The sequence below is a fragment of the Cryptomeria japonica genome, chromosome 6 (genome assembly GCF_030272615.1).
Source record: "Cryptomeria japonica chromosome 6, Sugi_1.0, whole genome shotgun sequence".
Lineage (NCBI taxonomy): Eukaryota > Viridiplantae > Streptophyta > Pinopsida > Cupressales > Cupressaceae > Cryptomeria > Cryptomeria japonica.
The window spans coordinates 249,233,296-249,260,396 of NC_081410.1; the positions used below are offsets into that span (position 1 = coordinate 249,233,296).

Sequence of the window (27,101 nt, forward strand, 5' to 3'; positions counted from 1 at the left end):
GAGAACCTAATTTTGTCACCTTTGCCAAGGAACCATCCAGCTCCAGCTTTGGCAATTTTTGTGGATTTGATAATACTATTCCATATGAAAGACCCAACAAGGATGTCTTCAGAGTAGAGGAGAGACTGGAGAGGTTGATCATGAATATATTTATCAAACCAAACCCGGTTCCAATATTTCTTAATGCCATAAGCCCTCCATATCTGTTTAGCAAGCAAAACTTTATTAAAAGTTCTAAGAGCTTTAATACCTAGACCTCCCTTGCTCTTTGGCTTACACACTTTGTCCCAGGCAACCAAGGCAATCCTTTTTTTTTTTCTTCTACCCCTGACCAAAGAAATCTTTTCTGAATCCTCTCTAAAGCTTCAACAAATTTAGCTGAAATACCAAATAGACTGAGAGCATAGACAGGGAGATTTTAAAGAGTAGCTTGAAGGAGCTGCAACTTTTCTGATTGAGATAACATGGATCCTTTCCAGCCAGCCAGTTTTTTGTTGAGTTTGTCAATTAACAAATTCCAGAATGAGTTTGGGGGAACTAATCCCAAAGGGAGACCCAAATAAGTGGAGGGGAGCATTTCTACCTTGCACCCAATGATATTAGCAATCCTCTGATGTCTTATGATAGGAGTATTCATGAAATAGATAGAAGACTTGTCCCAATTGAATTGTTGGCTTGTCGCCAATGAATATGAGCTAAGAGAACCTTTAAAGGCAACAATGTCCCCAACAGAGGAATATCCCATTAAAATTGTATCATCAACAAACTGTTGGTGAGTACTTTTGAAGACCTTTGATAGTTTTATTCACTTTCATTTTTTTAATCAGTCTACTCATGCTCTCCACCAAGATGGTAAATAGGATAGGAGATATGCGATCTCCTTGTCTGAGCCCCCTAGAAGATTTAAAGAGTCTAGATGGAGACCCATTGATGAGAATTGAAAACATTGGGGTGGAGATCATCTCTCTGGTAATTTTGATTATCTTCTCATCAAATCCAAAGGCCTCCATAATTTTGAAAAGAGCTTGCCATTCCACTCTGTCATATGCTTTAGCCAGATCCAACTTTATCAGAAAGTCTTCTTTATTGGCAGCATTAAGAGAATGAATATTCTCATGCACAAGGATGATAGAATCCAAAATCTGCCTACCAGGGACAAATCCTTTTTGCTCCTCTGAGATGATAAAGGGGAGGATAGCCAAAAGTCTGGAAGTCATAGCTTTAGAAATGATCTTATTAAAGGAGTTACATAAACTTATTGGCCTAAATTTTCCCATGGAGTCCGCCCCAACCACCTTAGGAATTAAGGCAATAAAAGTAGAGTTGATTTCCTTAAGGATTCTTCTTGATCCAAAAAATTCTTTAACAGCATCGACCGTGTCTTTTCCCACAATATGCCAAAATTCCTGAAAAAAGAACATGGGGAAGCCATCAAGTCCTGGAGCCTTATCCCCCTGAAAGGACAAGACCGCTTTTTTAATTTCCTTAGCAGAAGAGATAGCAGAAAGGGCCTTATTTTGGTGAAGTTCAATAATCTTGGGGATGTTGTCAACCAGATCCTATTGCTTAGCAAAATCAATCTCCTTACTACCTGTGAGGAGTTGAGAGAAGAAACTAACAGCTTCATCCCCAATGTCATCATCCTTAAGAAGAATTCGTCCTCAGCAATTAATCTAGATATTCTATTCGCAACTTTATGTTTCATAGAAGTCATGTGAAAAAAAATTGTATTTCTATCCCCAACTTCCAGCCAAATAGCCCCGGATCTCTATCTCCAATAGATTTCCTCACTAGATATAATGTTGTGAAGTTTGACTAAAATATCATCTTCCTTAGCCTTGGGATACTTTTTATAGCCATCTTTCTATATAGAGTTTTGGATCTGTTCTAATTCCTCCTTCAACTTTTTTTTTTATTCAAAAATATCACCAAAAACCTTCTTATTCCAGATCTTAATGTTATCTTTGATGTTTCTAAGTTTTTTAGCAACTTTTTACATGGTTGTTCCATCCACATCAATATTCCACCAATTGGCAAAGGATTTTTCCAAAGAGGGGTGAGAAATCCACATTTTCTCAAACCGGAAAGGGAAACATTGTTTACTCTTAATAGACTCAGCAACAAAAGAAATGGGATAATGATCCGAGCCAATTCTATTGACAACTGACAGGGAACATCTATGAGAAAGGATCCAATCATAAGTAATAAGGGATATGTCAAGCCTTACCTGAATGAGGTCTTCTCCATCCCTTCAATTAGACCAGGTGTAAGAAGCTCTAGTGAGATTAGTATCAATAAGAGCATTGACATTGATGAAGTCCATCAAATCAGTTTTGCTATCTAGTTGGACTTGAGTTCCTCCAAATTTTTTAGTTTCTTGCAGTGGAGTATTGAAATCTCCCATCAACAGCCAGCTGTCTTGAGGGAAAGAGCATCTTTTCTGCTAGATTTTATCCAAAAATTTACTCCTAGTAGCTTTGGAATTAGGGGCATAGATATTTGTAACCACCCATTCCTTTCCTTCAGTTATGCTTTTAACTTCCATAGATATAATATTACCATCTTCATCAATCATATCTCCTAAAATAGTTTTCTTGTTCCAAAAAATAGCCACCCCACCTGAGGCCCCATTCCAGCTACTACCACAAACTCCTCCATTTTTAAAGAAATTTAAATTCTCAACTTTCTCCTTACTCATTTTGGTTTCCTGCACAAGGATAATATCCGGCTTATGATCTCTAATGAGATTCTATAATATATCTTGTTTATTGAGACCATTTAGGCCTCAAATGTTCCAGGAGATTACCTTCATTTGGAAACCTGGGAGCATGATTCCTGTATAGTTCGCTGCCTTCCATCAGCTATGTTTTGCTTACTCTCCTAGTCCCTATGCCATTTCATGGTTTTACGACCCTGCGGAGATTTGGAAAGACCAATATCTGCCTTGGATCTGGTCCTAGTTTTCACCCCATTAGGGCATCCTGCCTTCTTATTTTTCTTTTTTCCATTCCCTGTTATTTCTTCCTCATGTTCATCTTTGAGATCAACTTGCATGTTATTCCACAGTTCTCCTCTTTTTTGGGATAAAGTGGGCATGTCAACTCCAACATTCTGAAATAAAGAGTTTAGGTTAACCTTAGGCAATCCGAACTTGTTCTTCCTTCCAGAATTAACTTCAGGTCCTTCAAAATCATTTGGGCAATCTTTATCCCTTTTCATTACTGAGAAGGGCCTCATGTTGGGATTCGATTATATCATCAATCTCACCTTCTTCAAGAATCTCTTCAATGATTACATTCTCTTCCTCCTGAGTCTGTAAGACTTCAAAAATATTGATTGTTTTGATCTCAAATCCACTAATTTCATCCTCTTTATCTTCCTTCAAAAGGGACACCACTTAATGTTGCTTCCAGATCTTCCCCACAAGAAAAGGAAAAAACAAAAAAACCCCTTGACAGGGCTGAAACATCAACCTGACCTTTCAGCCTCCATTTTCTCTTAACAAATGATCTAACATCCTCAATATTGGGTCGTGGTCCAACAAACTTTCCCACAAGAGAGAAGGCCATTAAAGAAATGCTATGATCAATAATCAAATCTGGAACAACAATAGCTAATTTACCTGTTTTTCTATCAGAGATGTTTTCCACAGAGGGGAAGGACGATTTTCCAGTAGGTTTGTGTGCAAAAAGACCGCTCCAGGGTTTGAGAGCCTTCACCTCTGTAGTCTTTTCCAAGTCAAATTTCATGCCCTCGGGACTCGATTTTGAAGAATCTTTCATCTTTTTACGGTCAGGAGGATGGTCCCGATGCCATGGGTCCCCATCCGATCTCCCATCCTCATCATCCAACACTTGTCCTTGAGCTACAAAGGCAAAAGAACCAAAGGAACCAACCTCGTTGTTCCCTTCATTTCTAGAATTCAAATTTCCTTCTGCTTGCGTTGTTCCCTCCATTTTCCCCATTAGCATTCACATTGTTATTGTTGATGTTATCATTGAATTTGATGAATCCTTTGCTTGGTTTTAACTTCACAAATGGTTGTTGAGCACTGCCACCCTTATCACTCAGAGCCATAGGAGTGGATTGCTCCAGTTGACTCACAGTCAGTTGATAATTGTGAAGTGTTGTGCACAACTACAGAAAGGAGAAGTTTGTCTCTAATATATTTTTGCAAATTAGGAATGAAGATTCTTTGAATATCATTATCAGGCACTTGAAAAGAAATTTGAGAACACAAATGCTTATATCTACCAATGAAATCAGTCACTTTTTCTTTAACACCTTGTTTATAATGCATTAAATCAGTCAAAGTGATCTTAGGACCTATGTTGTTTTGAAATTGTTGAATAAAAGCATTTGCTAATTGTTCTAGTAAACAATTTGCAAGCAATCTTTGATCATAAGAAAAGTCAATACACAAAGTTTGGAATGTCTTGACATGTGTTAAAGGATCACCTTTTCCATTATAAAGTTCCAATTGAGGGAATTCAACATGTTTATGAGGGACGACTCTAACAATATCAAGAGAAAGTGGGCTCGCAACATTGAACGTGGGGGGCACGCTAAACTTGGATTGACTTATAGAGGCGATTTGTTGTTGTAATGATGACACAGTTTGAGCAATATTATTAATGGTTGCTTTAGTAGAAGGATTGATGTTAGACATGGTTGATTGAGAAGGTGGTGTGATGTTATTGAAGGAAGGCATTGATTGAGAATAAGGCGGTTGGACATTATGATAAGTAGGTAGATGATTGAGTAGGAAATGGGACACTTAAAGGAGGAATAAAATTGTTGAATGAATTGCCCCATTGTGTCACATTGATTGGTTGAGGGATAAAAAGAATGCTTATGGAAGACATAGGTAAAGATGGAGGATTAAAGGAAGAAGAGGGATTGCCCCCATGACTAATGGTTGTAGGTATGACATGTTGAGTTGATGTAGCCATGATATTTGAAGTGAAAGTAGGAATACTAGCCATATTATTAGTCAAAGGAATAGAAGGATTGACTTGTGTTGAAGGTTGTGAATAACCTAGGGTTTCAGCACAACTCTTTATAGGCATGACATTGGAATCAACAATATGAGAAAGGCCATGCAATATATCAATTCCATTCTAATCACTTTGAATCATGCATTTAAGGCCTTCAATTAATGGAATAGCTTCACTATTAGGGTACTCTTGGGACATCCATTGTTGAAAGTTATCAAATTGATTGTCCAATTTTGAAAGTTGATCTATGGAAAATCTAGTCAAAGCTTCTTCTTGTTCACCATGGGATTCATCAATTGGATAGATGGGGACATGATTAGGATGGGAAGAATTACCATTATCCTCAATAAAGAAGTCACCCAAATTATGCTCCATCTCCTTGGTAATTAAGCCTTAGGAAGCCTTAATTCTAATACTTTGTCTAACAAAGATAGAATAGGTAGGACTAATAGTGGTAAAACTCATGCACTAGAGGGAAAATTTGAAATTTTGGATTTGGATTTTGAATTATAGGAACAAAGTGTACAAAAATTAAATAATGCAAAGTTTGAGAAAATAATGATTAAACAATTTGAACTTTGTTGAAAGAAGAAAATGACACAATTTTCAACAATAATTTTATGATAAATGATAGGAAATTGGAACTTAAAATTAGGGCCAATGGGATACTACTTAATTTTAAAATTGATAAAATCAAAATCAGGGCAGATTATAATTAACCCCTTAATTTTTTAAAAATTTCTTGAAATTTGAGATGTTGAATTTTGAAGTTAGTTTTGATTTTAGAGAGATAAAAAATTGACAAAATCAGCCAATCTTTTGGATTTAAGCTATTAAATATAGTCATAACAATCTCCCGAAATGTCGGGAAAAAAATCGGGGACCGTGTTGAAAGTGCACATGGTCCGACCAACTTTTTTTGAAATTTTTAGGGATGAATGTTACGATGATTTTAAAGCTAACCCCCCAAAATTGGTGGATTTTACGATGTCTAGATAGGCTAAATTAAGGTTTAAATGTGAAAATAGGACCCTATTAGGGTTTTGAAAAAAATGAGAAATTGAATTGCAAATTTGAAAAAGGTCAAACCTAATGGATAGGGACACCTTGAAAAATGTTTAGAAAACTGAAGTTGATTGAAATTGATTGAAATTGACACAAAATCCAATTAAATTTAAAAATTAGGGTTTTAGGACCTAAACAGTTAATTTTTGAAATTTTGAATTTTGAAAAAGGAGGGAAATTGAAAATTTGAATTTTAGGAAAGAGGATAAGTCTGAAAACAATCACAAATCTGAAAATTAAATGGAAATTCAATTTTTGCACAATTTCAAGATGTTTTTTAAAAATAATGGTTTTGACAATTAACCTCTTAATTTTGTGAATTTGACAAACAAAGCAATTTTCAGATCTAAGACAATAGCAAGCAATTTTTTACAAAAAACAAGTTCAATTTCAATTTTAAAAACTAGGATTTTGAATGAATTAACCACTAAGCTTGCAGAAAAATTAAACTCGTAAATGAAAAATATGCAGTGATTTTAAGAATAAAGCATGCAAGACGTCGGGTTCACCAAAATGTAATGGGGTGAAAAGTGAATGATGGAGAGATCAAGAGGAAAGCTTTTCTTCCCTCCGAGGAGAGATAAAATTTTCATTGTGGATTTCCCTTCAAACACTTTATCCATATTATATTTAAAAGAGTGGTGGAATTCACTAGATCCAATCTAGGAGCTAAATGAATTGATAAAGGTGTGAAATGACAAGTTAACCCCTCTTTTAGAATGAGTAATGGTTGAATTATGTGTTTCGAGACTGAGTGTAAAAGTAGTAAAGAACTGATTATAACTTGAAATAGAAGCGTGAGATGAAGTTGTGCACCTGGATTTGGCTATAATATGTCGAGACAAAGATGCCCTGCGAATTTGAGGAAAATTTGTCGGGACCGTGCTGAAAGTGCACATGGTCCTCCGAAAAATCCGCGAAACGAAAAGGTTTTTCCGCCTCTATAAATGGAGTCCAAATTTGCAAATACAGTTGTGCACCTGCAGCCTACACACAAAAAAGATAGGTAAAGGGGTTGGGATTGGGGGTTTGCCTTCAGGTCAAACCCCAGTTTTGGAATTAACCAAATGATGAAAGAAAGTACTTGCAAGTAAATGTAAATGAAAGACTGAAATGTAAATCACCTCAAGGGAGGTTGTAGATAGAATTTCTTGTGTGAAATTGAATTTTGAAAGGGATATCCTCTTCAATGGTTGAATCCTTGACTTGAATGAAACACCTAGCCTTGAAGGGAGACTTGAGAATGCTCAATGCTTGAATGCTTGAATGCTCTTGTATGCTTAATTGCTTGAACTTATGCCCACTCTTTGCTTATTGAACTTTTTGTGCAAATGAGAGGACAAATGCGACTTATATATTCGTCAATTAGGGTCAATTGACTGATTTTTTGTCATAGGCCAACATAGGGAAGGTTTTCCCACTGAAAATGCAAAGACCAATGCAAAGATAGGACAAAGGGGGCCCCAAAATAGTTCAGGGATAGGGGTGCCACTCCCCTGTCCTGCCCTTATCTCAGGACATGAAGTAGGTTCAAGTAGTGCGAGGGCAGAAAAAGTGCAGTTTTCGGGGATTGAGCAAGTCTCGGGTCTCCGATCAGGCTTGGGAATTAGATTTGCCAACGTGAAGACCCTAATGTGGTCGAAAATTGCAAGGGTTGCTTTTTAATGACACTACAAAACCTAGAATGGCTAGATAGAATTTCTTAAACCTAGAGATAAGTGTGTCTCTAAACCTGAGTTAGTATGCAACCAACATAAGAGATATAGCCAAGATTGGTTAGTTGACTAATCCCTATTATTGGTTCTAGTCGAGTAGGGTGGTGAATGATGACTGCATGTTAAACTGTTCTTGAAACTATGAATTTTTTTGGTCAAGGTGACACTATCAATTATAAGTGTTTGTCGGTTCACATGGTCCAGATGCACTGCCTAGTCAGAGGTCATACTAGTTAGGAGGTATCTATAGTGTGTGATCGACCAAGGTTGTGTAGGTTCAAAGCATTAGGCTCAAATGTCATTAGACATTTTAACCTACTTGCACCCTTGCAAAAGGCAAGACCGCTTTTAGTAGAAAGATGAACAAGAGATCACTAGATCTATGGTTGGGTGGTAAATTGCCTTAATGATACTTTCCCTATGGTTAGTTACTTTGGTTAACAAAGGAATTAGAATAGATTATCGATGTTAGGTCCCGGAGACAACTAAGAGGGTGGGGGGGGGGGGGGGTGAATCAGTTGTCAAATAAATTCAAACCAAAAACAACTTAACCAACTTAATGCTTAATACCGGTAAACCAGTTAAGTATGTTGGTAGACAGTTTTAACAGTTAATTGCTATACCGGTAAAGATTAATGCATGAAACATAAACAAAAAGTCATCCACAACACATAACACCAATATTTGTATGTGGAAACCTTGTAAGGGGAAAAACCATGGTGGGAAACCTTACCCACAATCAAATGATACTACTGCAAATAGTAAGTGTACATAAATGGGGTCTACACATGCAGAAAGGCCAACAACCTAGAGCTCACTGCTCAATCACAAAATGGGAGTCACACTGACTACAGTTGGATGGTTAAATCCAATAAGAATGTACTGCATAAAATAGCATCTTCATATGCTAGATTCAGTACGGGTGTAATGCTGATATGCTTTCACAAAAACCTAGCTTCACCTTCAAATGATGTCTGCATGTATTGCACTATTTAATCTCGCATATACCTTCACATAATTCTTTTTCGCATTCCACACTTGATCTTACAAATAAGATCTTACCTTTATACCATAACCTAAGACCAATTTTAGTAGGTCGGCTCTACAAGATATTACAATAAAAACATTTTACAAACAATATAATATCTGATGCAATAACTAATTGAACATGTCGGCTTAATGCATTTACAAAATCATCTCCATAGTGTGCCATGCTGATCTGGAAAAGATAAACCTATCAGTGTAACCCTAGATAACCTTGGACCTATTTGCTGGTAAAAGCAAATATGCAAATATGAATATACCAATGATTAATTCATTAAGATAAGATGTCCACACGATGTCTTTGATATTACCAAGTGTCTTCCATATCATTCCAAGTGTCGGTGATCATTATATCCTGCTAGTGAACCATATACCAGTAACTGTGCAATAGTTACTTGCTTGCCGGTGAATGCTGCTGGATCTCCAAAGTGCTAGTGTTTTAGTAGGTGTTGACATCAATGACAAAACCATACCAAAATACCAACAATCGAATGTTGTAAACTCTAAACTCCTTCTGTACTTTAATTTTTATGTACTCAAGTTGGAATAGTTCTTGAATTGTTTATATGATCTTGTACTCATTCATGAATAGTTGATGTTACTACTTACATGAAGAAAAGTTAAATTTTTCATTTAATTTTATATAATTTTTTCTTTTTTATAGCTCTTTGTTTTTACTTCATTTATTTTAATTTTAAAATGTTAGTTTACATTCTTGTTCATCTATATTAGTTAATTTTGTTACAACACTTCATATCATGATCCATTAGTGCAGAAATTTTGACTAACATATCACCACCTTACTTAATTGTCTAGGGATCACACATTAAGAATGCCAACTTGCATCAAATAATAAAAATATATGTATATATATACATAGAAGCATTTACACCACATCTTGTAAGACCAAATTAAATTAGAATTGCTAATGGATTGTTTAAACTCTAAACTCTTTAAATGTGGCGTTGAACATTACAAATTACTTTGAAGGAGAGATTGTAGTGTGTTTCCCTAATGGGGGAGGGGAAGCTTTGGGGTTGTGTGGCTTTGTACTTGATCTAAATGCAAAATGAGATGTAGACCCCCTAGAACTTACAAATGCTCTAAATGTACTCTATATTTTCTCATAAATGTGCTAATTTTAAGGTCCTCACCAAGGTTTTGGGTTTGAATAACAAATATTATGTGAAACAATTACGATGATAGAGGATCCCTTATAATAGTTATGAATATAAACAATGCAAAAATATTTTAAGTTCAATTTGGAATCTGGGTGTTAATAAACTAAATTGATATTTAAAATATGTAGTAAGTAAGAGTTATGCACCAAATGGTGGGCCTTACATTTTCTTTTTGTCTTGCAAGTACTTTAACATTGTTGTGAAAGTCTCCAAAATGAACATTCATTTCACATTACTTAAATGAGATATAATGATAGTTGTGTGTATTTAGATTACAAGTTGTGCATTATATCTTCTTTCTATTTAGTACACACTTCATGTATGCATCTAATATAACAACTATATATTATGTGTTCGGAAAAAAGAGTTGCAAGATTGTAGAAACTCAAACTAATAAACGTAAGGATGTATATGAAAATTATAATGTATAATTCTTATCTACAATAAATTAGACTAACTTATGTCTTATTTGGAATAATATTTTGACTACTATTTTTTTGTATTTTATATGAGATGATAAGTAAGTTGTACACATTTTTGTGTATTAATGACATATGTTGTGTTTAACTATGATCTATTAAGGCTTTCTTAAATATTTATTGATATTTTTTATATTCAAACAATAATGATAATATGTTCTATTACTAGATCAAACTATGACAAGTACCCTAAAGCTAATGGTGCATACTCAACTATTAGATATTCTCCTCTTTCTATACATTTTTTTTTGTCATATTAAGTGGTTTACCCTTATTATTTATTTATTTCCTTCAAGTTTGTTCTTTGTTTTGGTGTCCCTCCCGTGTAATGTATCAATTTTGTAGATGCCCTAGTTTTTGCCCTAAATCACAATTTCCAAATAGAACAAGAAATGGAATTGGGTTAGTGATAGTATTTACTTGATTGAGACTCTGCAACATGTTAGAAACCATTTATAACAATAATTCATAAAATAGATCTTCTTAATTAGGAACATCAAAAGTATACATTAGAAATATTAATTTCATCATAAGATATATCTAATCTATTGAATAAAATCAACCATAGGGAAGCTAAGACGAGGTGACTTGATAGGGTGCCCCAGAGATCCTCTACCCTAGGCCCAAGAGCAGATATACCATCCCCCTTGGCTTCATGTGGTCCTTGCCATCCATATGAGGTGGTGTACCTAGTGAAATGCCCTATAACCATTCCCATCCAGCATGGCATCCGTCTCCCACTTCCTATGATTGGTTTCCTTAGTGTATTGATCCACCATGATGGAGGGTTCAGGTGTATTCATGATAGGGTGCCCCAAAAGTCCATCCCTTCTAAGCCCAAAGGCAATACCCCTTGTACCCTCTTGGCCTCATGGGACTCCCCAATCTACTACCATGAGGTGGCATATACCTAGACGAGGACCCCAACATCACGTCCCCTCCTTGTAATCCCTCATTGTACCTATCATGGCTGCCTATAATAATTAAGTAGAACATATAAAGAATCCTATATTATGGCACGTTGTCTACGTGTGTCCACACATACACACATATCAATCAATCATAAAGAACAACACATTATTAATCAACAATGAGTAGATATAAATAATATTCACTATGCAATGTATAAGGAACTCATACCAAAATCACAATATATATGTTTGAACTATTGTATACTTAATTTATTAATGTCCAATATGATCTGTTCGATGTTTGATTGATTGATTGAATGAATTCCTTTGACTTGATGATTTGAGGTATTGGTGAGTGATGATTAAGTGATTGCTGATTTGGTAGAATGATTTGTTGATTGATTGTTTGCTTAATTTGAATGATTGGAATGATAATTGATAAGTGATCCTTGAATGATTTGAATGATCTCTTTTATACTTCATTGGTGAAAGGGTCACCACCTTTCATAAGAATTGAGTCACCACCCTTCATTAGAATTGAATCACCACCCTTTATTAGAATTGAATCACCACCCTTCATTGCTACCTTTGAGAATAATAAATTATTCTAAAAAATGAACTCCCTTCCATCTCTTCCTTAAATGAACCTTCTTCCCTTTGTATCTTCCCATGTGAGGGAGAGGTCACATCTCTTCATCATGCCTACCCTTTGGCAAGAGACACAACCTTTCACAATTTCCACCCTTTGAAATAGTACAACCCTTCATAATTTTTGCCCTTTGAAAGAGACGCAAGCTTTCTACTTCCCATTCCTTTCTTCTTCCATTAATCCTTCCTTGATTCACATGCTTCCATTCATTTCTTCCATCTTTTTCCTTTTCAAATGATCCCTTTCCCCTATTATATCTCATGTTTGAGAGAGTCATAACTCTTCATCCCATGCCTTTTGACATTTCATTAACTTAATTAAATTTTAATTATGTTATATTATATTTTAATTATTTTATGTTTTAAATTATTATTATCATTTATTATTAAATCTTATTTCAAAAGGGGGACATTACATCTCTCCCCTCATTTATTTAGTCAACATGATCTATTAGTCACTTCTCATTTCTCCTTTGGCTTCCTCAACTTGATAATCAATCATATAATGTGATTCAAAACAAAGAATTTTTTTTTCACATAATCTAATCCAAAATATTTACAAACTACCAATTGTAATATTGACACCTTAGTAGTTTCTACTTGAAAAACCACTCGCTAATACAGAGTCTTTGAAGAATATATTCATATGCTCTTGAATATGTAACTCGTGAAGCTATTGGATTTGGATATGTTTTTCTATAGTGTCAAAAGCCTTTCAAAAATCAATCAAGAGTAAGCTTTACAGTGATGTGTGTGTTTAGATTAGAAGTTATACAAAATATCTTCTTTATATTTAGTTTAGGATGAGAAATTGGTCCCTCATGTGTATTTTAAATTATCTTGTATGCATTTGATAGAACAACTATGTATTATATGTTTGGACAAAAGAGTTGCAAGATTGTAGAAACTCAAACTAATAAATGTAAGGATGAATATATAAATTCTAAAGTATAATTATTATTTGCAATTTAAATTAGATTGACTTATGTCTTATGTAAAATTATATTTTGACTACTTTTTTTGTATTTTATATGCAATTATAAGTAGTTATACACATTTTTGTTTATTAATGACACATTTTATGTTTTTTATTAAAATAAGTAGCAAAACAAGCTAGCCTTGTATACAACAACTCATAGGTTGTATGAAAGAAAGACAACAAAACTAGGGTGCTAGCCCAATACAAGCTCAAGTCTAACAAGGCATTAACAACAATTCAGAAGACCACTGTTAAAAGGCCTGCCAAACCAACATCACAAAAGCAGAAAGTTATAAACTTGACTCAAGAGTGGGGAGAATCACCCATAACTCAACATGGAAGAGTTTGGAAGGAGGGGGGGGGGACTTACCTTTCCACCCGTGACAAACAATAGTCTAGACAATACTATTGTTAGAGACATCATTGCAAGTAGGATCAAGTGGGGAAATCCCCTTAGAGTTTTTGATAGCAATAGGAGTAGACTATTGCTATAGAACAACGCCAGAAGTAGATTGCAAAACAAACTATTGCTGTAGAATAGGAGCAGTAGGAGTAGAAACATCAAGGCCAACAAAGACCTCACTAGTAGGAGTAGGATTCAGTGGAGCAACAAAGGCAACAACAATAGTAAGAGGCACAATCCCATCCTGGGAGGAGTCATCATCATTTTAAGAGTCATCAAAATCAGAAGCACCAATAGTCAAATGAACTTCATTCACATCTTTCCACCACGTTCCAGAACCTTTACAACACGAGAGAGAACAATTAATAGCTAGGTGACCAATTGAGAAGCATCTACGACAACGAAAAGGGAGGCCCTCATAATCTAGTGATTGGGTCCATGGCCTATCCCCAACCATAAGAACCATATCCCCAGGGAGAGGCATAAAGATGTCAATGTAAACAAGGATTCAAGAAAAAGCAGAATGGCCGAAAAAGGATGTGGCATCATCCACCTTCAAAAAGCGTCTGATAGAGTTGCCAATGGCCTCATAACAAAAAATCTCCAAAAAAAGAAGAGGAAGATTGGGAAGATGAATCCACATTAGAACACATTAAGTGGTTCAGTAAGAGGGTTAAAATAAGTTGTCTAGGGTTTGACTGAGAGAGAGTAAACTCCTGAAGCCCGCAATTTTCTTAGCACCAAGTCACGATCATCAGAGGAAGCAAAAAAAGCAATAAAAAAACCTTTAGCACAAGGGTAAAGCTCAATTGGACCAACAACCAAAGGCTTCCAAGAATCACTCACCCAACGGTGTAGATCCAGGAGGGAAGGCCAAAACCCATCAAATTTGCACACCAACCCACAATGTTGGTAGAAACCGACATTCTCAACCACATCTTGGCCACAAACCACAACATGAAAGGTCTTGGCACAAGGAAGAGTACAAGATTTCCCCTTGGGGGGAAGAGCAACAATAGATTTTGCCACACAAGCAAAGCTCCACCCACCAGAAGTACCCCGTGGGGGGGCTCCCACACCTGCGGAAGTCTTGGCCATACCACTATCAACTGCAACACTAGACCCACCAATAGTTAGAGGGGCGAGAAAGGCTCACCAACATGGGAACCCACACTAGCATTCAGAGACGAAGGGTCCCAGACACCATTAGAAGGTTGGGCACCACCGTGAGGAGCACACAAAGTAGAAGAGGCACAAGAGTATTGTAGCCCACTGACATAGCAGAGAACGCAGTAAGGGAGGGCACATGATCTTCATTTGAAATCTGTAGAGTGAGAGACATTGCATTGCAACGACTATTAATGACACATGTTATGTTAAACTATGATTGATTAATACTTTCTTAAACATTTATTGATATTTTTATATTCAAATGTTAATGAGAATATGTTCTATTTCTAGATCAAACTATAACAATACCCTCGAATATGCATGCTCAACTATTGGATCTTCTCTTTTTGTAAATTTTGTTTTGTGTCATAATAAAAGGTTGACCCTTCTTATTTCTGTTTTTTTCTCTCCTAAATTTTATTTTATTTTATTTTTGGTTTTCCTCTCTCCCCTCATTTATTCAGTGACCATGATCTGTTAGTTACTTCTTAACTCTCTCTTTCACTTTCTCATCTTGATAATGATCAAAATGAATATAAAATAAATTACATAATCTAATTCACAAAATTTACAACCTATAAAATAGATGTAAAAGAATTGAATTATGGGATTGAAAAACTAAGAGAACTCTTTTTGACCTTCTTGTGGTTCTAGTGGTACTTTTATGGATGTGAAGTATGAGGCAACAACATGTCAACAAGCAAATGAAGACAAATAGAGAGGTTACAACAACATCTACTCACAAATAGTCTCAAGATTAAATCTGTCTTAGCAGGGGGGTGGCTTTTCCTATTGAGGCGTTAGCTATGTTCTAGTTTGCTAAGTTATCTAAGAAAATTTAAAAACATGGAGATACATTGTTGGCCAAAAATAGCAGTAGAAAAGAACCTAGATAGAAGGAAGAGCACATGGATGAAGCAGAAGATTAAATAGATGAATAAGCGAGATATTAGCTTAAGAGATTGCCCAAATAATAATAGAGAAATAAAAAAGTACATACAAGAAAAATTCAAAGAAAGCATGTGGACATGACAACTCAAGAGAAAAAAAGAATGCTAAATCAAATATTTCAATCCCACACACAAGCATACACAAAAAAACAACATAGACATGGAAATAAAATAGAAAGCAAAAATGTTAATTGCTCAGATAGGAACCAACACACATCAACTTAGATGTGAAAGCCGAAGATGGATAATACCTCAAAAGGAGTGGGTAGATAGAAGGTGTAGATATTGCACTCAAGGAGTGGTAGAGACAACTTACAAGGATATTCAGATCAACTATATTGAGATGCTAAAGGTAAACACCTCGAGTAATCTCTTCTAAGAAGAAAGGATGACAAGAGTTGCAGATTTAAGATACATAATACTAGCTACCCATGAGTTTCATAGATTGTTTGGCCTCGTAGACGTTATTAAAAACATTCGTTCATTCATACCCTCAACAGTTTCCACTTGGCAAACTAGTCTACTATCTGATAAGAGTCATTGAAGAATTTATTCAAACGCTCTTGAATATGTAACTCCTGAAGCTGTTGGATTAGGATATGTTTTTCTACAGTATCTAAAGCCTTTCAAAAAATCAACCAAGAGCAAGCTCTATGCTTATGAGTTCTCGCATCTTCATTTATATATAAGCATCAAGACGCGATCTACTCCTGTCTAAAACCTGCTCGTCCCTTCGCTCGAAGTTCTTAGGAATTAACAAATCTGGAAATCACATTTTCCAACTGTAGCATTACAGTGCAATTGTTTATTCTTAAACTTCCCATTAAGAAAGCTAAGTTTTTGAAATTTGGCATCTTTGAAAATGTTAAGAGCAACGGCTCGTGGGGCCTGGAGAAAAGTGCAGAAGAATAAAACAAAGTCAGAAGTTCGTCAGAGAAAAAGAAACCATTCTCATCTTTTTCAAAAGCAATGCGTTGCCTGTTAAATAAACGTCTGCAATGATTATATTAATGGTTCATCAGTTGGAGGGGTGGGAGACCTACATACTCAATGGGGTTAAAAGTTGAGGGTGAAGAAGAATGTGCAGTCCCAAGACTGAGAAGGGAGGATTACACCCACGTTCAACATTGCAAAGTTTTCTCCAACTGGGCGGTATGCCTCATTCTCTCTCTCTCCTTGGATCTGTGCGTCATTATTTTGGGGAAAAAAAGGGTCATATTTGAGTGCCAATTTTTTTCAATGAAATCCATTTCATTTACTGTCCAATCTCTCTGTCTTTCTCTCAGAAAATATAGAGTTTGATCTATAAATTATTTTAACGAAAAAGATTTATGTGCCACGGTGTAATCAAATCCACTTAATCAGCTTGAAATCAGGCTTTCTTTTTCTCCGTCAAAGTTTATGTATGCCGTTACGTGAATAAATTGAGACTGATACTAGACAGAGGCTATCTGGACTTTGTTCCATTAATTCCGTTGCAAAACAAAGTGGATATCTATTCCCTTGGCAACTATGTTGTCAGAAACGCAACCTGTAGCCCTTGATTCACGCTTTAATGGTCCATACCACCAAATCACTTGCAGGTGGATGTTTCTTGTGATTTAATATTAATTATAGATCGTGTTTAATTATTTATTTTCATATTTATAAATATATGCAACATTAAACATTATGTTTCAACTGATATAATTAAATCCATTATATACATTCTCAGTTGGGTGGGTGGTTCTTATCAATTTCTTGTTTCTGATAGTATAGCTTGGAAACACATTACAACAGTGAGTTCAGCCAAAGGATAATCTACCTATGTTTTGTGATTTTGAGCTGGTACAATCCCATGCTTCTAGTACCAAAAGTAAAGCCACTTTATAATCATTCCAACAAAAGAATCATCTGCATTATCCCTCTATTTAGATCGATGATTTTTCACAGGAAGTCATATTTTTGTAGCTTTTATACATTTTATCAAGAGAACCTTTGCAAAAATTATCCCTCTTACTCCAGTCTAACAATGTACACGAATGTCATCAACAAGGACCCCAGTCCCTGTCAAATACTAATGCTGGATAACAGAGCACTTTCTATACTTTGAAGGAAAGAAGGTCCCTATGCACACACCCCTGGCTCCTTTCTGCTTGTGAATGCTGAAATCCTATAAGAGACTTAGCTTTTCCAACTTTTGGGAAGGCCAAATCCTGTAATGGGATTTTATATCTCTGTCCACTTTCATTATTAACTTTGGGGATTGGTTTGGCGTTGCATGGTAAAGCTGGTAACATTGTGTTACAAACAGTCAATAAGATGAACATTGCCAAACACTGGATCATTCCTTCTTTTCAGATATTAGAAGAGAATTACTTTGAGTACCGACCTTTTTTCTACGAAATGTCTATCCAGAGATCAAAATGCACCATTGACGGTACTTTTTTTATTTTTTATATTATTTATTAAATTGAAAATCAGAAAACAGTTAAAATAAAAATATTAATAAAAAAGTTTAGTGGAATAATCCACTTTTATTGAAAAAAAAAAATCAGAAAACAGTTGTTTTTAAATTTTCAATTTAATTAATAAAGACAATATTAAAAGAAAGTACAGTCAACGGTACAATTTGATCCCCGGATAGACATTGCCCTTCTTATAAATTTCTATTATATATAGTACAGATCAGACAAATACTAGGCTCAAGTCAAGGACGCTAAAGAGTTTCAGTGTGTAATTCAGTGCTAAAACAAATATTTTTTAGTTAACCAGTCTAACTATTAAACTGGTACATAACACTTTATATGACTACAAAAAATCTCTAATTAAAATAAATCAGAGCTAAGTCGATAGACTAGTCACCAATGCTCTATAAAAGGTCCTGTATGAGGTACACTTCAACTAATGTTGGGCATTACTACAGAAGCATCAACATGTTTCACATTCTGATCAGGCACTAAGCTGTGACAGCAAACGGCACATGTATATTCTTATCATCAGAAACTGGAGGAAGCATCTGAGAGTTTTGGAAAGCTGTAATAGAAAAATCATGTCCATCTCCGTGAATTGTAAATCAATTCCAGGCCTGCCATTTACCACGCTCTCATGCACCAGTTTATTTCACAACTCAAGCTCTAATCAACTACAGCTGGTAACAATAAATGAACTGCATTTCCTCATTTCATAACTGTTGTGGGCTGTTAAGGATAAATTATCCAATAAAAGAACGTATGCTCAGTTAAAGTAATTCACGGTAAGAGATTTGACATGTTTTAGTCTATAGGGTTTACTTTTGTGGCACCACATATAGGTAAAGACGATAGCTATAATTTTTGATGTGAAGGCTTCCATTCTAGGCTTGTATATCCTGTAGCTAATCAATAATCATGAGATTCCTGCCATCGTCCAATAAGGTTGATGCCACAACAGTAGATAATATCCACAAATGAAAGAGGCATGTTATAAGTAAAGTCCTTCCATTATGCAATTAAAGGGTGGGAGTGCAAATTTCAACTTCTGAAGGAGGTTAAGAAGAACATAGTTTGAGGACTCTGCAAGTATTCTCCAGAACTCTCCAAACTTCCAACTCCTATCTCTAGCCGAGTCCACTTGCCACTAACTCTTGCAGCAACTCTAGAAGAATTCTGGGGAGTACTCATCTGAGTCTCACCCCAAGACTCTCCGAGTCCTAGATTCGGACATCCGAGTTCTAGGTGCAGACTCTTGGGTCCACTTGGGTGTGGTTAGGGAGGTAAAAAAACATTAAAAAGTGACTTTTTCTTCACTTTATTTTGTCCAATATTGTCCAAAACAGGTCTGAACAGAAAAATCGGAAAGGAAGGAGAGGAGAGGAGCATTTGAGATCCAAAAAGACAATGTTGAAGAAACAATACATCATCATTTTGATACTGTAGCACCTTTTAGTTCAAGGCCTAACAAATTGAGTTACATTAGGAGGGGAAAGAGGAGGATGTGGATTATATTTGGTTTTTTTTCTCATTTTGACATATCATTATATGTAAACATTAGCTTACGATGCTGTTATACATTTGAAAGTTTGAAACTACGAGTATACATTATAAAATTTCAAATATTGAATGTTTGAAGATCCTATGGTGTGTAATGTTTGAATTATGACAAATTATAGTCAAATTAAGTTTTTGTATTCTTAAATGATTTTTTTTTTGGTAAAATTACAATTTTTTTTTGGTTGAGTCCTAGTTGAGTATTTTGCTGAGTCCGTGCTGAGTCTCGAATCTGAGTCCTATTTTGGGCTGCCGAGTCCATGTCAAGTCCAAGTTTTCAAACTTTGGGTTTAGGAACACCAAAGATGGCAGTTATGGAATTTTGACTGGTCGTATTAGCACCTTAGCATTCCATGTCCTCCTTTCTGATCTTCTAAATTGGTATGGCTCTCCTTTTAATATGTACAACAACTTCAAGAACAACTGTGACTATGATTTGTAACGTTGTGTTGGGCTAAAATGTCAAAAAAGGGTTGCAGCAGATTAATATCAAGGCTTGAAAGCCCCCCAACAAGTAAATCAACCCACCTTGCAAATGTACGACTCCTTTGGACATTCACACAAGGAGTCTTAGAATGGTACAATAGATCTAGGGCAGAATTGGTACAATTCAGTATATATGCTCCACAAATATACATATATTCAATTCTTTTTTTTTTATCTCAAATAGGTTCCTTTCTTTCTCACACACACTACACAATAATATCCAATCTTTTCTTTTTGCACACAACACTATAATTTCTATGAAAATAATAAAACTTTCAGTACAAATCCATTCTATCAATTCTTTAGTACATGTGTTAAATCTGAATGACTCCACCTGCAAATCTGTTAGGGTAAATCTCCCACTAAACCAATTTTCCTTAGGATTTTTGTCTTAGGGATTGAAAAGCTGAACAAGAGCTTAAATTCCCAAAAGAGTTTTATCAAAATGGACCAGGAATAAATGAGTCTCTTCAGCCTTTTTTATGATCATTGAGGAATTTTTCGGAGATTATATTTTAAAATCACTTTTTAAAATGATAAACTTTTTTGCTCCATAAAAGTGACTTTAAACTCCAATTAAATAGTTAACATAAGTTGTCCTTTTATTTTATTTTTGTTATTTGGACAATTTAAGTTTTAATTATTTAATTATGAAAATATTATCCACACAACTAACCAAGATTATGGAAAATTTAAAAATAGCCCGACAATGTTATTTGAATATGCCAACAAACTTAGAAGCTCACTGAAGATCCAACATAATAAAATTTTGACACTTTCAAAAAATAGAATATTCCTCCAAGAAATCTAGAATGCACTCAAAATGTCAAAATTGCACCCAAAAAGAATCAATGGACTCGAATTTGTCCCCAAAACATAACACCAATACCTAAACTCCATTCTAGAAAGGTTGGCACTCTCCAAGAAAGTTGGAGATATCAAAGGTGTTTGAATGACAATAAATGGGGACATTAAAATCCTCCAAAACAAATACCTTATATGGAACTTTACAATTGATTATTTTTTATAATAACACCTACCCCGAAAATAGCTCCATCAAGACACTCTTAGCAAATTAAAATATTTGACACTTTATAATATAGTGTGATTACAAAGTTGAATTTAATTTCAAACTACTGGAATGTCCAATGTGGACTAGAAAGCTGAAAATGCAATCAAATAATAAAGATAACCAGATAGCACTATTGTGTAGTGCTAAGAAAATCGTCCACTTTCAAAAAATGAGACTCAAATTTGAGGCCATTTTTGAAAGTTATGAGGTCTATGTAATAACCCCTCACGAATCAAACAAAAAAGCATAAGACACTTATCCAAGGAAAGAATAAAACAATCATCCAAGGCAAGGGATGACTAATGATACGCAAAGATGCAATTCACTAACAACATGTAGCAGTTTGATTAAGGACAAAACAAGTACTAATGAGCAGGGATTGCATATTTTAACAGCAGCAACTTAATTAAGAGTTCATTCCATAAAGTGCAGCAATTACCAATGGACAAGTGTAATATCCCTTGTCTGGTCTGATGTAAATTTTGATGTTTATAGCTCAAGGAATATTGTCAAACAATTCACAAACAATCTTCTAGCTTGCTGGTCTATATTATCAGTCTGACACCAAGACATAAGAAATGCTTGCAAACAATATCTAAACCATGAACTCAATGCATAAATGACTACTTTTGACCTTGCCAATGCATATATATGATTTCCAAATGAAGAATGTGCACCTACAACCAAGAGACATTTTCACAAACACTTGGCATGCAAACTGCTGTCATCATGAATATGGACATATCATCGAATAATGGCCTGCAACTTATTACTCCTTTATTATATGCAATCACTAAATACAATAGAACATGTAAATGCCTTGATTCTAGGCTTACATTCATGAATCAATTACAACGATAGATTTGATATAAAATGACATCTACAACAGCAATACCAACAGACTAGTTTGGCAAATGTAATCAATTACAAATCATGGTATGAACCTGATTATGAGATCGCCCAATGTTGAAGTTGAAGAAGCAAGCAATAACTAGGAAATGTGTCCTTCCAAACCCCCAAATCGCCCCTGTTTTAGTTCACTTTAGGTTGTGGAAAATAATATACAGCTGCTGGGTCCTCTGTCAGGCACCAAAAATCATCGATCTCCCTTTAGGATGAGAACACTGCAGTTGGAGAGAGGAATCGATGCAAGTATGGGCTTCAATGAACAAAATCGTGGCCCCTCTCTCAGCTGTGGCAGGTCTGAAACAATGACTGTGATATATCCTTAGAGTGCTGGCAGGTGTAATAAGCACTTATGAACCATAAATCGTTGAAAAATTCCAAACCAACTCCAGTGAACTTGGCCCTTGGCCAACCAATTAAGCTCTATGAGATGACTGAATTATCACCTCCACAAATGCAATAATCTCAGTTGATTGTTTCACAGCCTCAAAATTGTTTAACCTATGAGAGTTTTCGTTCCCAAAGGCTCAATAATGGCAGAAACCCAAACTAGTTCCTTCTCCATACAAGAACTCCAAATCAAATATCAAATCCTGGATGATTAGAATTTTAACTTGACCTTCTTTTATAATTTTTTCTCCATCCTTTCAAGAAGCTTCTAGAAATAACATTAAAATAATATTATTTCACTTAAGTGATGTTTATGGTATAATATTAATTTAAGTCACTTTATTAAATTAATTAAATATAAAGTTACCTTTTAATTTTTATTGATTTGATAACTTTATAAATAATTAACTTAATACTTTTAATTAAAAAAATCAATTAAGCTATCCTTAAAAATATCATTAATTGGGGTAACTTAATTAATTAATTATTCTGCCTCCAAAAAAATGGGGACTTTACAGTCCGCCCTCCCTGAAATTGCTTGTCCCCAAGCAATCTCAGCTGTAAAGAAAAACTCTACTCCACCTGGATCCCAAAGGAAGATATGTGTAATGTCCCTGCTATCACCAAACAGATCCTGTAACACCAGCACTAACACCACCAACTGAATTTGTTGTATCAACTCAATAGCTGATTTTAACCATGCCAAAGAAAGATGTGCAATGGAAACCCAAGTAGGGCAACCATCGATCAATGATGAATCTAAGATGATTAAATCACCAACCAACAAGTAGATAGCTGCCATATTATATGAAATGGGTAACAAATCCAAAGATGGATTGTGGTCGCCTTAATTACCCTCCAAGGAATGTTCAACCTCAACAAAATTTCTAGAATTAGACAAAATTTGCCTATCATTTTCTATCATGTGTTGAATGTCATGAATGTGTTGAAGATGGAGCTTGTTGAACCAACAACTTGGCTTGCTCTGCCCTTTCTAGCCATCCATCAATCAATCTTTGGGACTGCTTCATATCAGCTACTCCAAAGTGCCTGAAACTTGTCTCAAAATGAGATGTAACATCAAAATTTACATCAGACCGGACAAGGGATATTACAGTGGTATCAGAGCAAAGATCTTGCCATCCTGTGGTTACTTATAGTTACAAGCATGGCTTCATCGAGTGAAAGAGATTTGGAAGAAAGGATTTACAGGGCAAGAAAGAAATTAGAACATACGTCTCAACAAAAGGAGGTTCTTCTAAGTACTTTGGAGGAGGTAGAGGCTTGTTTATGCAAGGTTGGACAAGATCCATCCCAAACAAATGCAACTTGCTATAACTCCATTGGTATGTTCTTTGGCTAAGCCACGACTTATGAGACATCATGATGAGGTGATAAAACTTGCAACTATTTCATGCATTAGTGAAATTATGAGGATACCAGCCCCTAATGATCCTTATGACAGCCATATTATGAAAGAAATACTTCTGATCATGGCAGCAAGCTTTAAAGGTTTGGATGACATCAAGAACCCTTATTTTTCTAAGAGGTTAAAACTACTTGAAATATTTGCAAAGTTCAGATTTGAAAACATTATGATATCCTTGGATTGTGTAGATATCATTCGCAAGATGTTTCATATATTTTGGAGGGTTATTGATGAGGTTCATCCTAGTAGCGTGATTACTTCTATGCAATCCATCATGTTTTGAGTTTTATATGAGGATGATACAATTTCTAAACTTATGTCAAATGACTTATAGGCTGTTTGGAAAGGTGAGCAAAATGTGTCACCCATGGCACATGAATTGTTAAGGAGATTGGTGGAACAACATAGGGATAGAAATACCTCACCTATGATATGCACAAATTTATATGATGACTTTGTTAGGCATGCTGATATAACTCAAGAGGATATGAGGACAGCCTTCGGGAATGAGTTGTCTACATCATCTTTGCAAGAAGTTTCGCTTGAGACTACTACATTAGAGGCCCAAGATATTAAGGTGGATGTGAAAAATGGTCCTTTTACCTAGTGGAGCAGCCACTAGTGTTTTGACTACACATGATGGAGGAGACACTTTGCAGTGGCATGATATCATCATTGATTTGTTTGAGGACAGCAGCATTATGTTCCATAATTCTCATGAGATTACAGTCCTTACACATGGAAGAATTTGTGAAGATGAGTCTACAAGTGTAGGGCATGAAGTTTTCATTGAAGAGGTGCTTGAAAGGGGTGAAGACATTACACAATGGTATGACAACTATTCTGATTTTGATAACAGCAGTCATACTTCTTTACATCAACATGAAGTAACCACATTGTCACATGCGGAAGATAGTATTATGGAATCTTTCTATGATAACACTTAAGTTGTGGGTGATAAACATGAGGAAGATAATATGGATTCAAGCCACAAAGGCCATGAAATTGTTCATCATTCCAAAGAGGAATTCGAAGGCAAGGACAAACAAGTTGAAAACAGTCCCTATTTTCTGTGCATGAATACAAGCGGTATCTCTTCACTTTCTCATGATATTGTAACCTTTAATTATGGAAAAGGAAGTGACATAAGTGTTACTATGGTTGGTACACATGATGCAAGTAGAGTACATGGAAATTTTGATGTTGCATCTCATTTTGGGACAAGTTTCAGGCACTTTGGAGCAGCTGATATGGAGCAGTCCCAAAGATTGATTGATGGATGGCTAGAAAGGGCAAAGCAAGCCAAGTTGTTGTTTCAACAAACAAAGCTCCATCTTCAACACATGCATGACATTCAACACACGATAGAAAATGATAGGCAAAGTTTGTCTAATTTTGGAAATTTTGTTGAGGTTGAACATTCCTTTGAGCGACCACAATCCATCTTTGGATTTGTTACCCATTTCATATAATATGGCAGCTGTCTACTTGTTGGTTGGTGATTTAATCTTCTTAGATTCGTCATTGATCAATGGCTGCCCTACTTGGGTTTCCATTGCACATCTTTCTTTGGCATGGTTCATATCAGCTATTGAGTTGATACAACAGATTCAATTGGTGGTGTTAGTGCTGGTGTTACAAAATCTGTTTGGTGATGGTAGGGACATTACACATATCTTCCTTTGGGATCCAGGTGGAGTAGAGTTTTTCTCTACAACCGAGATTGCTTGGAGACAAGCAATTTCAGGGAGGGTAGACTGTAATGTCCCCATTTTTTTGAGGCAATTGTCCCAATTAATGATATTTCTTAAGAATAGCTTAATTGATTATTTTAATTAAAAGTATTAAGTTAATTATTTATAAAGTTATCAAATAAATAAAAAATAAAAGGTAACTTTATATTTAATTATTTTAATAAAGTGACTTAAATTAATATTATATCATAAAAGTCACTTAAGTGAAATAATATTAGTTTAATATTATTTCTAGAAGCTTCTTGAAAGGTTGGAGAAAAAGTATAAAAGAAAGTCAAGTTAAGCTTCTAATCATCTAGGATTTGATATTTGATTTGGAGTTCTTGTATGGAGAAGGAACCCGTTTGGGTTTCTGCCATTATTGAGCCTTTGGGAACAGAAATTCTCATAGGTTAAACAATTTTGAGGCTGTGAAACGATCAGCTGAGATAATTGACGATCAGCTGAGATAATTGCATTTGTGGAGGTGATAATTCAATCATCTCATAGAACCTAATTTGTGGCCAAGGGCCAAATTTTGATAAGGTTCGATTAGGAGATCATTGGAGACATTTTAGTGTTAAGAGTCTTCATCGATTTTGCTACATAAGAGCTGTTACACCTTCCCATTTTTTGAGTTTAATTTCAGTCATCTTCAGACTCACAACAACTAAGGGAAAGACCACGATTTTGCTCATGATGGTCCATTGGTGCATTGATTCCATCTTCTAGCTGGAGTGCTCTTCTTGTGAGGGTATAGCGATGATATTTGGTGCATAAGAGAGCACATGGAAGCTGCAAATTATTTGTTATTGGCTGGTCACTTCAGAACAGGGGCGGCTGGAGGAAGGGTTCGATTTGAGCCAAAGGAAGACTCTTTTAATTGGTTATTGCTTGCTTCTTCAACTTCAGCATTGGACGATCTCATAATTAGGTTCATACCATGATTTGTAATTGATTACATTCCCAAACTAGTCTGTTGGTATTGTTGCTGTAGATGTCATTTTATATCAGATCTATTGTTGTAATTGATTCATGAATGTAAGCCTAGAATCAAGGCATCTACATGTTCTATTGTATTTAGTGATTGCATATAATAAAGGAGTAATAAGTTGCAGGCCATTATTAAATGATATGTCCATATTCATGATGACAGTAATTTGCATGCCAAGTGTTTGTGAAAATGTCTCTTGGCTGTTGGTGCACATTCTTCATTTGGAAATCATATATATGCATTGGCAAGGTCAAAAGTAGTCATTTGTGCATTGAGTAAAGTTAAACTTTTAATTTTTATTTATTTGATAACTTTCTAAATAATTAACTTAATACTTTTAATTAAACTAATCAATTAAGCTATCCTTAAGAAATATCATTAATTGGGACAACTTAATTAATTATTCCGCCTCCAAAAAATGGGGACATTACAACAAGCAATTAAATTGTTCGACTTCATAATAATAGACAACAAATGAAAGCACAACAGTCATCATTAATTTGGTTAGAAACAACGATTAAAAAAGAATAAGATAAGTAAAA

The 27,101-nt window shown here is 35.2% G+C and overlaps 1 protein-coding gene across 1 annotated transcript in view; it reads left to right on the forward strand.

Moving 5' to 3' along the window:
* The first annotated feature begins 16,261 nt into the window (after positions 1–16,261).
* The window catches only part of LOC131037281 (protein EFFECTOR OF TRANSCRIPTION 2), a 114,507-nt gene continuing 103,667 nt past the window's right edge, over positions 16,262–27,101 (forward strand). The window contains exon 1 of the mRNA XM_057969355.2: positions 16,262–16,694. Coding sequence (XP_057825338.1) covers positions 16,593–16,694 — 102 coding nt within the window. The 5' untranslated portion in view covers positions 16,262–16,592. The remainder of the gene's footprint in view (positions 16,695–27,101) is intronic.